The 11,289-nt window shown below is 39.7% G+C and overlaps 1 protein-coding gene across 1 annotated transcript; it reads left to right on the top strand.

The window, feature by feature from the left end:
• The first annotated feature begins 5,709 nt into the window (after positions 1–5,709).
• Positions 5,710–6,519, top strand: LOC143021647 (uncharacterized). Its single transcript, XM_076179255.1, has one exon. The coding sequence runs from the start codon at positions 5,710–5,712 to the stop codon at positions 6,517–6,519; it is 810 nt and encodes a 269-aa protein (XP_076035370.1).
• The last annotated feature ends 4,770 nt before the right edge of the window (positions 6,520–11,289 follow it).

Below are 11,289 nucleotides of genomic sequence, written 5' to 3'. Positions count from 1 at the left end.
CTTCCCGCTGAAGGTTGAAAATTTTGTACCACCGTTGTGCTCCCAGGATAACTCTAGCCGCTTCATTCTGGCATGTCTCAAGCCTTTGGAGTTTGTCCGCGTCCACAGTAAGGAGAGCCGGGGCTGCGTAGTCGGCGATAGAACGCACCGCTTGTATGTAGTACGTGCGTAGGACTTGATGTGTGGCACCATGTGCTCTTCCGCATATGACCCTCATCACTGTGGTTCTGGCCGTCATTCTCTCTCTGAGGTAGGATATTTCCCTGTTGAAGGTGAGGCCCTTGTCGAGCCATACGCCCAGGTACTGAAATTGTGTGACCCAGTCCAGCGCGAATCCCTGAGTAACGAGGGGTTCCTTTCCCCGTCCGAGACCGAATGCCTTGGCTTTGGACTTCCGAGGGAATATTTTGAGCCCGATCCTGACGCAATCCGCTGCGACGGTGTCGATGCATCGCTGTGCCCTGTCGTGGCATCGTTGCTTCCCAACAATGATGAGAGCTAGATCATCGGCGTAGGAAATGATTTTGCACCCGTGGGGAAGGGGGAGATTCAGTACATTGGTGATCAGCACGTTAAAATGGGTCTGGCTGAGGACCCCTCCCTGTGATGTACCATTCTCTAGCACCGTGGGCTCCGACATGTGGCCTTGGAAGCGCACGCACGCAGATCTGCGTGACAGGTAGTCGCCTATCCAGGTGAGAAGTCTTCCTCTCACACCTTTGCATGCGAGAGTGTCCTGGATAGCCAGAGGACTGGCTAGCTCAAAGGCCTTTTCCAGATCGAGAAAAATTGCGATGGAGGGCTCGCTGCTCACTGCTGCGAGAAGGGTGGCAATGGTGTGGGCCGTACCAGTGCCCTTGCGATAAGCATAGATATGCTCATGCAACGGACCTAGTTTCCATAGCAATCTGTTGAGTACCATCCTTTCTGTTGTTTTTCCCATACAGCTGACCAGGCTGATGGGGCGGTAGGCATAGGGTTCCTTGGGCTTGGGGATCGGTACTATTGTGGCCGTCTTCCACGCTGTGGGCAGTCTCCTAGTTCTCTAGGACACATTGATCACGCGGAGGAAGGCCTCATCTCCTGCTGGTCCGAGGTGTGCCAGCATGGAGTAGGTGACTCCATCCTCGCCGGGAGCGGTGTCCTTGTCAGGTCTGCGGGCGGCCATGAGCTCTCCGAGAGTGAATTCCTCGGGCTGATTATTTCCATGGTGTTCTTGATAGTGGTATCGGTGCTCTTGTTGTCAAGGGCATTGACTTGAGAGATAGATGAAAACGTTCTAATGCCCCTTGTGATTCTGAATGATAAGCAAAGGACAGGATTTGTGAAATACCTAGCTCCTTTAGGATACTGGCAAAGAGGTCGCTCGTTAAGTTAATTCCTCGATCGGATTGAATTTCTTTTGGCAATCCTACTTGAGTAACAAAGTTCAACAAGGTGTCAGCTATAACTTTGGCATTTATTTTCTTAAGAGGAAAAGCTTCAGGATACCTCGTTACCGGACACATAACAATAAGAATGAATTGATTTCCCTTTTTGGGCTTAGGCAGGGGTCCAATACGGTCTATAATGATTTTATGAATTTTCTGGTTTGGCTTGTCCACCATTTTGCAAACGTGGCAAGACTTCACATATTCTGAGATTGTCCTTTTAAAACTAGGCTAGAAGAAATGAAGGTTAATTTTCTTGTAAGTTTTAATGACTCCCATGTGTCCTCCGGCTCCATCATGGGCTATTTCAATCACTTGATTTCTGATGGATAAAGGGGTAACTATCTGGTGGACCTCTGCCCAAGAATCACGGTCAGAGCAATTGGAAGGTTTGCTACATCTCATCAAGATACCATCCTGGTAGTAGTAACCTGGGAAATGGTCGACCTCTTCCCTGAAATCGACCGCTAATCTATGGAAATTCTCTAAGGTAGGATCATCGTGTTGAGCTTTGATTAAGCTCTCTCGGGAAATTACTTGGTTGGGGAGATAAAACTTATAAGATGCATTACTAGCAGAGAGGGTAGTTTGAGATCTGTTGACTGCGTACAGGGGAAAAATGTCAGGGTGAAGGTGATCTTCCACAACAGTAGTGGTCTTGTCACTAGAGAACTTTGTAATATCTGGAGGAGGAACAACCATAGAATCAGCTAGATCATTTCCTAGGATGAGATCAACCCCAGGGACGGACATAGAGTCTTTCCAGACGCAAACTCCTACTTCTCTCTGGAACAACTGACATTTTAAATACTCGAGCTAGCTCAATGGACTGGGTAGAGGATAAATCACTGACAGTTACTTTCCTTCCTGTCATTCTCTTATTTATTTCAGGCAGTCTGTTTGCTCACTATGGACTGAGCTGCTCCAGTATCGCGTAATATTGTTATAGGGAAAAGGGGGCTTTTCTCAACAGTAGAAATTTCACCGTGGGACTTGAAATCTTTAAAGGCATCTTCATATGGGGGAAAGGTACATTTTACTACATGGGTCACTGGTTTATGAGGACCGTAAAATTTTGGTCTTGTATACTGGGTAGGTGCTTTCGATCCACTAGGGCACTTTAAAATTCTGCAACCTGGCTCTTGGCATCGAATGATGTGATGGCCAGGTGTTTCCTGCCTGCTTATCATCGGGAGTGGCAAGGGAACCTACTGATGGCTTTACAAAATTGCTTCCCCGCTGTACGTTCAACCTGTTAAGTACCGCAAATTGATCGGCAAGTAGGGTTGCTTCAGTTAAATCAAGCGTATCTTTCCCATTTAAATGAAGCATGATTTGGAATGGAATTCTACGTTTAAATTCCTCGAGGACCATCAAGTTAACGAGTTGATCATAAGTTTTTACTTTGGAGGCAGAAAGCCATTGTTTAAAGATTCTGAGTTTTTCAGAGGCAAATTCGACAAATATCGAGTTATATGATTTGGTCAGTTTTCGGAACTTTTGACGGTAAGACTCAGAGGTAACTTGATTGGCATTGAGGATACTAGATTTGACTAATTTATTGGAAGATTACTCCTCAAGACTGTTGAAAACTTTGGCGGCTGTTCCTACCAATTTGCTTGAAATAACCCATACCCATTCTTCTACGGGCCAGTTTAAGTGTTCAGCTAGACGTTCAAATTACCTAAAAGCATTCTGGGTCTAACTCATTAAAATTGGGAATAAAGGCAACTCGGTTATTTAATAGGTGAACAGATTTATAATTCCTATCTAAGTCAGCTAATGTTAATTTACTCTGTTATTCTAGTTCTAGTACCCTTTATCTGTCCTCTCGTTCTTCCTCTCTGTCCTCTCGTTCTTTCTCACGTTCCCTTCATTTCATTAATTCAAGCTCCCGATCTTTCTCTCGTTCCTCACTTTCTCGTCTCATTTTCTCTCTCTCTAGTTTAATTTTCTCCAATTCTAAAGATACAGTTGATCTATTTAAGGGAGAGGGGAGGAGCGTGGGCCTCAGGCTGAAAGGGGGGGGTCACTGTTGCTTACATTCGGGTCTCTTTCAGTTACGTCACGAGCACTCTCCTGGTGAATTACTTTGAATGCGTCTGGATCCACTTCAAATAAAGCTACCTACGAGGTGTTCAATAACCACTCTTTTAAGTTCATCCTTTCGTAATTTAGAAGGGGCATTAACTTGGTAGGTTTGAGCCAACAGTATATAATCATTCTTCTTGAGATCACACTCTAACTGATCAACTGAAGGATTATTAACAAAAGTATCTATATTGAAAACCATTTTTACGGTAAGAAGGGGCTAAGTTTGACTTAAGGTGATTGAGTATGTCTTTACTCGTAGAATTCTACTCTAGAGAATTGGTGTTAACCAAATCTTGAACTTCACATATAGAAATGGTATCAATTCCCTATTCGGGTGGAGTGAAATTAATGATGATGGGTCTCTGTACGTACCCGGTCTATGAACATTTATTCTATAGACAGTATGTATACTAAGGTATCAGCGCTCAGAACTACACGCCTGAAACTACGGATAGTCTGCTAAGAGGTTTCCCGATAGGAAAGAGGAGAGCTCACACATAGACTGTCGCTGTATCAGAATATGGCTAACTAATGGTCTGAATCTTAGAATACATGGCTTACTGTGCAGGTATAGTGAACTTTAGAAGCTGTGGGGGGATAGTATGAATCTCCTAAGCACAGATACTGAGGGAAAGGTCACTATAACGGGGTCATAACAATGGTTCGACGTAAGGCTACAGCAAGTGGGTAGTTTGGAAGGTCACTAGTTAACTCGGAAGGGGGTTGGTAGTTAAATACCGGAAAATTATTTGGGTGAGTTACTGCGAACTTGATAAATAGAGGTTCTCCTTTGGAACCGATTGAAAATGTCGGACATATGAATGTCAGGGTCTCACACACTTCGAATAATCGACACTTTAATGTTTTACATCCTATCATCTAACCTAACGTAAGATTGGTATTTTAAACACAAACAGAACATGTATAGATAGTTCAATGATAGTGAGTGTATGGGAGTAATGAAAAAAATGACAATCGCATGTGTTACTGATAATTGACGTTAAGTGGTTAGCAGACATCGATATTATCTACGGGCCGCTAATTTATTTCACGTAAATATAAATTACCATCCCTTGGCAGGTCCCCAATTGTCAAGGTCTTGCTAGGCTTGGCCTGAGTTGATGGAAAGTATGTAACTACTTTCGAGTCTAGGGATAAGTTGAGTTCCAGTTCGGGAGCAAGCCCGTAACAATAAAGTGGAACGTATAGAGAATATAGATAGATTAAGGTACGTTCCGATGAACAGCTCTATATGAGACTGGATGTAAGCAAGATTATAAGGGTGGATGGGTAAGATAGAAGTCTGCACGAAACTTAAATAATCTATATTTACGATAAGTGAAAAAATAAAGCTTTACTGTTTTTACATTTACAAGCATACACTCACAGTATTTGGAAAAACTTAACATAATAATACGTTTCTTAGTAAATTACATATAACAAATAAAGAAACAAAATTACTGATGTCCAAGATTAATGGTTTACACTATACTTGCGTTATACTTAGTGTACAATCAACAGCAGCGAAGGGGTGAGACCAGGAAGGTAAAGTCCACAGGAGGGGTTGCAGGTAATAGGGAGGGTCGGCTGAGGGCCGGCCCCTTTATAAAGGCGAGGGGGGCGTGGCCTATAGTTTCATTGTCATGATTCGAAGACCAATGCTGGTTATACGTTGGGGGTGATAAGACGAATTCAAAACTTCGATAGTAGCAAGCGGGAGATTTGAAAGTCTCATTCGATTCACGGTTGGCTATAACAATATATATATATATATATATATATATATATATATATATATTCGACAAGAGAAAAGACAAATGTATAGAAGGAGTGGTGTAGGTAAAGTCCAGGATGGAGCAGAAATACTTTATTCTCTAACGTTTCGACAGTCTTCTTCAGAGAGATAATGGTACAGGCAAATTGAGATACATTGTTTATATACTACGCGGGTCATCTCATAGGTCGCCTTGGGATAGAGTTCGCTGTATGTGCCCCCTTGATGATCAATCTTATTGTTACGTGTGCTAAGTTTACAAATCCTTCTCTATGATTGGTTGAACTAAAAGTGTTGATATATGCAGCTTTTTTTTTTTTTTTTTTTTTTTTTTTTGTCTTTTTCACCACCTCAACACTTATTAGAAAATCTGAAATCCGAAGAACTTAAAAAAACTAATCAAGAAACTGGATGAACGATGCCGCTACAGTGAATGGAACTTCGTGGGATTTAAAGACCTCGTCAGAAATCTCACTAGGCAACACCGAGCTACAAGCACTATTGTTAGGATTTAAATTTGACACCAATATTCCTAAGCTTAATTTCAATAAATCTTTAGTCAAGAATTACCGATGGAACGAAAAGGACGTCGACAAATGCTTCAAGCATGGAATAGTTGCATGCTACCAAGCGCTAGCGGAAGGAGAAGAATCCGGTATACCCAGGAGATTTAGAGAGGCATTAACAAGATTACAAAAACGCACGGACCTTGTCATAACACAAGCAGACAAGGGTGGTGGAATAGTGATTATGAAGAAAACAGACTACAACGAAAAAATGCAGGAGCTTCTAGATGACAGAGATACGTACAAGAATGTAGAAATAGGTTACGCAAGTAGGAAAGCGCAGGAATTCAAGAAAGAAGCAAGAAAGATTTTGTCCAGCTCAGCTAGAGGAGAAAAACGACTAGGCCTACTCGAAGAAGCCCCAAGAACACCAAGGATGAGAGGGATTCCCAAAGTACGTGAGCCAGGAATCCCGATGAGACCAATTACCTCAGGAATAGGAAGTGCACCTCATCGACTCGCAAAACATCTAGCGAAACCGTTATCTGCAGCGATAGGCATAATCAGCAACGCACATTTACACAACTCCACTGATTTAATCAACAGATTTAAGCACTTCGATTTAAACAAAAAGAAGATGGCCAGTTATGACGTAAAAGCTCTATTCACCAACGTAGAGATTGAAGGGGCAATGGAAGTAGTACGAAGGTGCTAAATCCATTAAGTGACAGTAATTTAACCGGTTAAAAAAGCAGACTTTGTGAAATTAATATCATTATGTATAATATTCAACTGTTTCACTTTTAATAACCAGGAGTATATACAATTCCGAGGCTTAGCTATGGGATCTCCTCTCAGTGCCATTATGGCAAACTTTTACATGGAAACACTTGAGATAGATAGATACATACGTATCATGGGAAGAGGAGCATCCTGGTTTCGCTACGTAGACGACGTATTAGTTATAGTACCAGAAAATACTGATTTAGATAACAAACTTCGTATGCTCAATAGTATAAATAGGTACATAGAGTTCACAGTGGAAAAGGAGATAGACAAGAAACTGTCATTTTTAAACACGGTAATAAATTGATGGAAGTGCAAAATTTCCAGTATATAGAAAACCAAGAAACAAAGAAGATTTTTTTTTCATTAAATGTCTTGCAGTTTGGTTACCAAAAAAGTAAATACACCTTCAACGAATATTGATGTTGAAGATGTACTTGGGTCAAACCGGGAGAGATTTGAACACTAGATTGGCAGAACATATAAGGTCAATTAGGTATGGGCAAGAAAATTCGGCTGTATTTCTTCATGTCAAAAATAAGAATCATTCTATCGACTGGGGTAAGGCCAGATTAGTGTTCAAGTCCCACTGCGGTTTCAGGAGAAAAATAGTTGAATCAGCATTAATTGAGGAATGCCCCAATATTAATATATCTAAAGGACAGTGGACTCCTAACATTATTTCACGATCGGCAGTCAGTAGACTGGTAAGGAGCCTCCAACCCCCTTCACCTCACCCTCACCCTCCTCCGCCACCCCATTTTACCCCGCGCCTGAGTAATGCCATCTGTCCGCATTCCTTCTCTTTTCTGTAGCTTATAAGTCCCCTGTGTTCCTCTGTCTTATGTACTTTCCTGAAGAGGGCTACAGTTGATAGCCGAAATATAGGAATCTTCTGTATTCGAAGTTTATTTTCTCCGACTGTGGGTTTTCCTGTGTGTCATTTACAAATGTGCTACTACATTTCTGTTTAGAAATATATATATATATATATATATATATATGCATATATATATACATACATATATATACATATATATATTTATATATATGTATTTATATATATATATATATATATATATATATATATATATATATATATATATATATGCGTATACTTGGGCAGGAGGTTTTCCTTCTGGCAAGAAATGTTGTATATAATAGCATGATGACAACTCACAATTTTCTTGTTAACTTGTTCAATACTGCGAACAAGGCGACGTATTTCAAGAGGCAATCTGTGTAGAAGGTCAGCAAAGGACATTTCAACACTGAGGCAGGATAGTCAAACTAGTAGATATTTCGGTACCAACGTTTCGAAGTTGTACAACTTCATTTTCAAGGCAGAATAGTACATACAATAGTCAAATCGTAAATATGCAGAAATAGTGTTACATAAATGAGCTAAGGAGAGGTTACAAACAAACAAATAATATGAAATAAGTACGAACATAGGAGAGGTGGACAAAAGGACAAAAACCCCAGCAATGACAATTAGTCACCCACGCCGTGGGGTGGTCAATTGTTCACCGTGCTGTGAGGTGGAAGAATGCCCAAGAGGAAGAATGTATGTCCAAAGAGATGGCGTTGCCATGGGATCTCCATTGGGAGTTCTCTTCGCAAACTTCTTTATGGGTACTGTCGAGGAACAAGTCTTCGGTGACATCCAGAGACCTAGCACGTATTGCCATTACATCGACGACACATTTATTTGTGTAGAAAGTGAGTCCGAGCTGTAGGTCTTACGTCAAACATTCGAAGAGAAATCCGGTCTACACTTCACCATGGAAAAAAGTACAGATGGTGCCCTCCCCTTCTTGGATGTCCTCCTAAAAGTCGAGGAGGACACAATTTCCACTTCGGTCTATGTCAAATCCACTAACGCTGGCCATTGTTTGAATGGTCAAAGCGAATGCCCTGACCGATTTAAAGAGACTACTATCGCAGCTTTCGTCAGGAGAGCGCTGTCCCACTGCAGTGAGTGGAAAAACGTCCACAGAGAAATAGACCGGGTATCCCAAATGCTTGTAGACAATGAATACCCACACCACGTCGTTTCCATTGTGGTCAAACGCACTATAAATAAGTGGTATAACCAGAAAAACAACTCCTTACAGATCATCCCGCCTAGCAATAAAATTAATTTATATTATAAGTCACAGATGTCAACCTCGTATAAGACCGAGGAACGAATTATCAAGGACATAATCAAAAGAAATGACAAACCTATTAACGAGAGCGATAGGTTAAATCTGGTCATTTTCTATAAAAAATAAAGGATTAGTAACCTGATCATGAGAAATAACACCACTCCTGAACGCCCTCTCCTTCAACGTAGTCATGCTGTATACAAATTTGTATGCTAACATGAGGACTGTGAGCCTCATGCGTCGTATATTGGTATGACTACTACTAAAGTATCAAGAAGGCTTAATCTTCATTTATCTACAGGCGCAATCAAAAATCATTATAGTAACCACCACCAACTACGACTCACAAGAGAAGACCTCGTAAAGGGTACTTCCATTATTGCCACGGAAAAAGACCACAAAAGACTTGCGATTATCGAAGCGTTGCATATCAAACACAGCAACCCCGACATGAATAAGCAGCTTCAAGATCTCCAAATTCTCCCTTCTTCTAAAGCCATGATCGCACATTTCCATGTTGATGATGTCCATTCTTCCACCTCACAGCACGGTGAACAATTGACCACCCCACGGCGTGGGTGATCAATTGTCATTGCTGTTTTTTTTTGTCCTTTTGTCCACCTCTCCTATGTTCGTACTTATTTCATATTATTTGTTTGTTTGTAACCTCTCCTTAGCTCATTTATGTAACACTATTTCTGTATATTTACGATTTGACTATTGTATGTATTATTCTGCCTTGAAAATGAAGTTGTGCAACTTCGAAACGTTGGTACCGAAATATCTACTAGTTTGACTATCCTGCCTCAGTGTTGAAATGTCCTTTGCTGACCTTCTACACAGATTGCCTCTTGAAATACGTCGCCTTGTTCGCAGTATTGAACAAGTTAACAAGAAAATTGAGTTGTCATCATGCTATTATATACAATATATATATATATATATATATATATATATATTCAAATTCCATTATGACTTTTTAATGTTGAATCCCACTCTCCACTTCTGACTCCATTCCCAAACCCTATTCATATATCTCTGCAGTGAGTCACAGTCCATTTCAGTACTCTCTTTAACAGTTTTGCGTCATCTGCATAGAGGCCCATGTAACATTCCACACCCTTGTCCATATCATTCACATAAATGGCGAAGATTATTGGAGCCAATACTGATTCTTGTGGAACTCCACTAGCTACCTCATTTTTCTTTCATGCAAAAAGTCCTCCATCTATTCAGTTTACCTCGTATCCCTCCTATGTTTTCCAGTTTTCTTTATTTATTTATTTATTTATTTATTTATTTATTTATTTATTTATTTATTTATTTATTTATTTATTTATTTATTTATTTATTTTTATTTTTTTTATTTTATTTTTTTTTTTTTTGTGGGACCCTATCAAAAGCTTTTTGTAGATCTAGGAAAGCACAATCAGCCCATCCGTCCCTTTCTTATTCTATATTTAGTAGTTTTGATTAAAAAAAAAATCCAATTTGTGGTACATGATCTTCCCTGTCTAAATCCTAAATGTCTCTGATTTAGTATAATTTTCCCCTCGAGATGTTTTATCCATCTAATTTTTGTAACTTTTTCACAAGTTTTGGCTACCATACTTGAAGGGAAACTGGTCTCTAATTTGTTGGGTCTTCCTTGTTTCCTCCTTCATATATAGGTTACGATATCAGCATTTTCCCAGACTTCTGGTATTTTTTCTTCCTTGTGCTAGAAACTTGTTATGTAATGTATTTTGTCTATTAGTTCTTGTTTACATTCTTTTAATATCCAGTTTGCGATTTGATCCGGCAGTATGATTTCCATACATCAAGGCTCATTATTTGATCAATTACTTCTTTCCTTGTTACTATTACTTCCTTTACATTTTCCTATTATGTCTTTTTCATATCTTCTTTTTTCTTCCCTGCGTATTTTTACATATTCATTCCTTTGACTAATATATATTTGCCACTTTTTCTCTTCTATCTTTCGGTTCTCTACACCTTCTGTTAAACCAGCACTTAATGTACACCTTTTTCTGTTTTTGCTTTGGGACATATTTATCCACTCCTTCATTATATATTTTCATCAGAATCATCTATTTTTCTTCCACTTGTGTTTCTTCATTGTAGAGTTTTTCACAGCTTGCTTAAAAAAAAATCAAAGTTTTTCAAAGGCCGTTTTACTATACACCAGTCTTCCTTTTCTGTATTTCTCATTTATCTCTCTCTCTCTCTCTCTATATATATATATATATATATATATATATATATATATATATACATATATTCTCCTTTCGTTCTAACTCAAGTAATACGAGGTCACTCTTCGCAATTGGTGTCTTGTATTCAATTTTGTCCACAATTTCAGGTTGTTGCGTAAATAATAAATCTAGTCTCGACGGTTCTTCATTATTTCTAAATGTAGTGTTTTCTTTTACCCATTGTGTCACTATATGTTCTATAGTTATGTCGAGTAATACATTTCCCCATTGACTCTCTTCACCTTTCACTGTCATCTCTTCCCAACAGATTTATTTGTAGTTGAAATCTCCCAT

Source organism: Oratosquilla oratoria, chromosome 42 (genome assembly GCF_046742065.1).
Source record: "Oratosquilla oratoria isolate Oo_2021 chromosome 42, ASM4674206v1, whole genome shotgun sequence".
Lineage (NCBI taxonomy): Eukaryota > Metazoa > Arthropoda > Malacostraca > Stomatopoda > Squillidae > Oratosquilla > Oratosquilla oratoria.
Note: the sequence above shows the minus strand (reverse complement) of the source record. Positions and strands in the feature narration are given on the sequence as shown.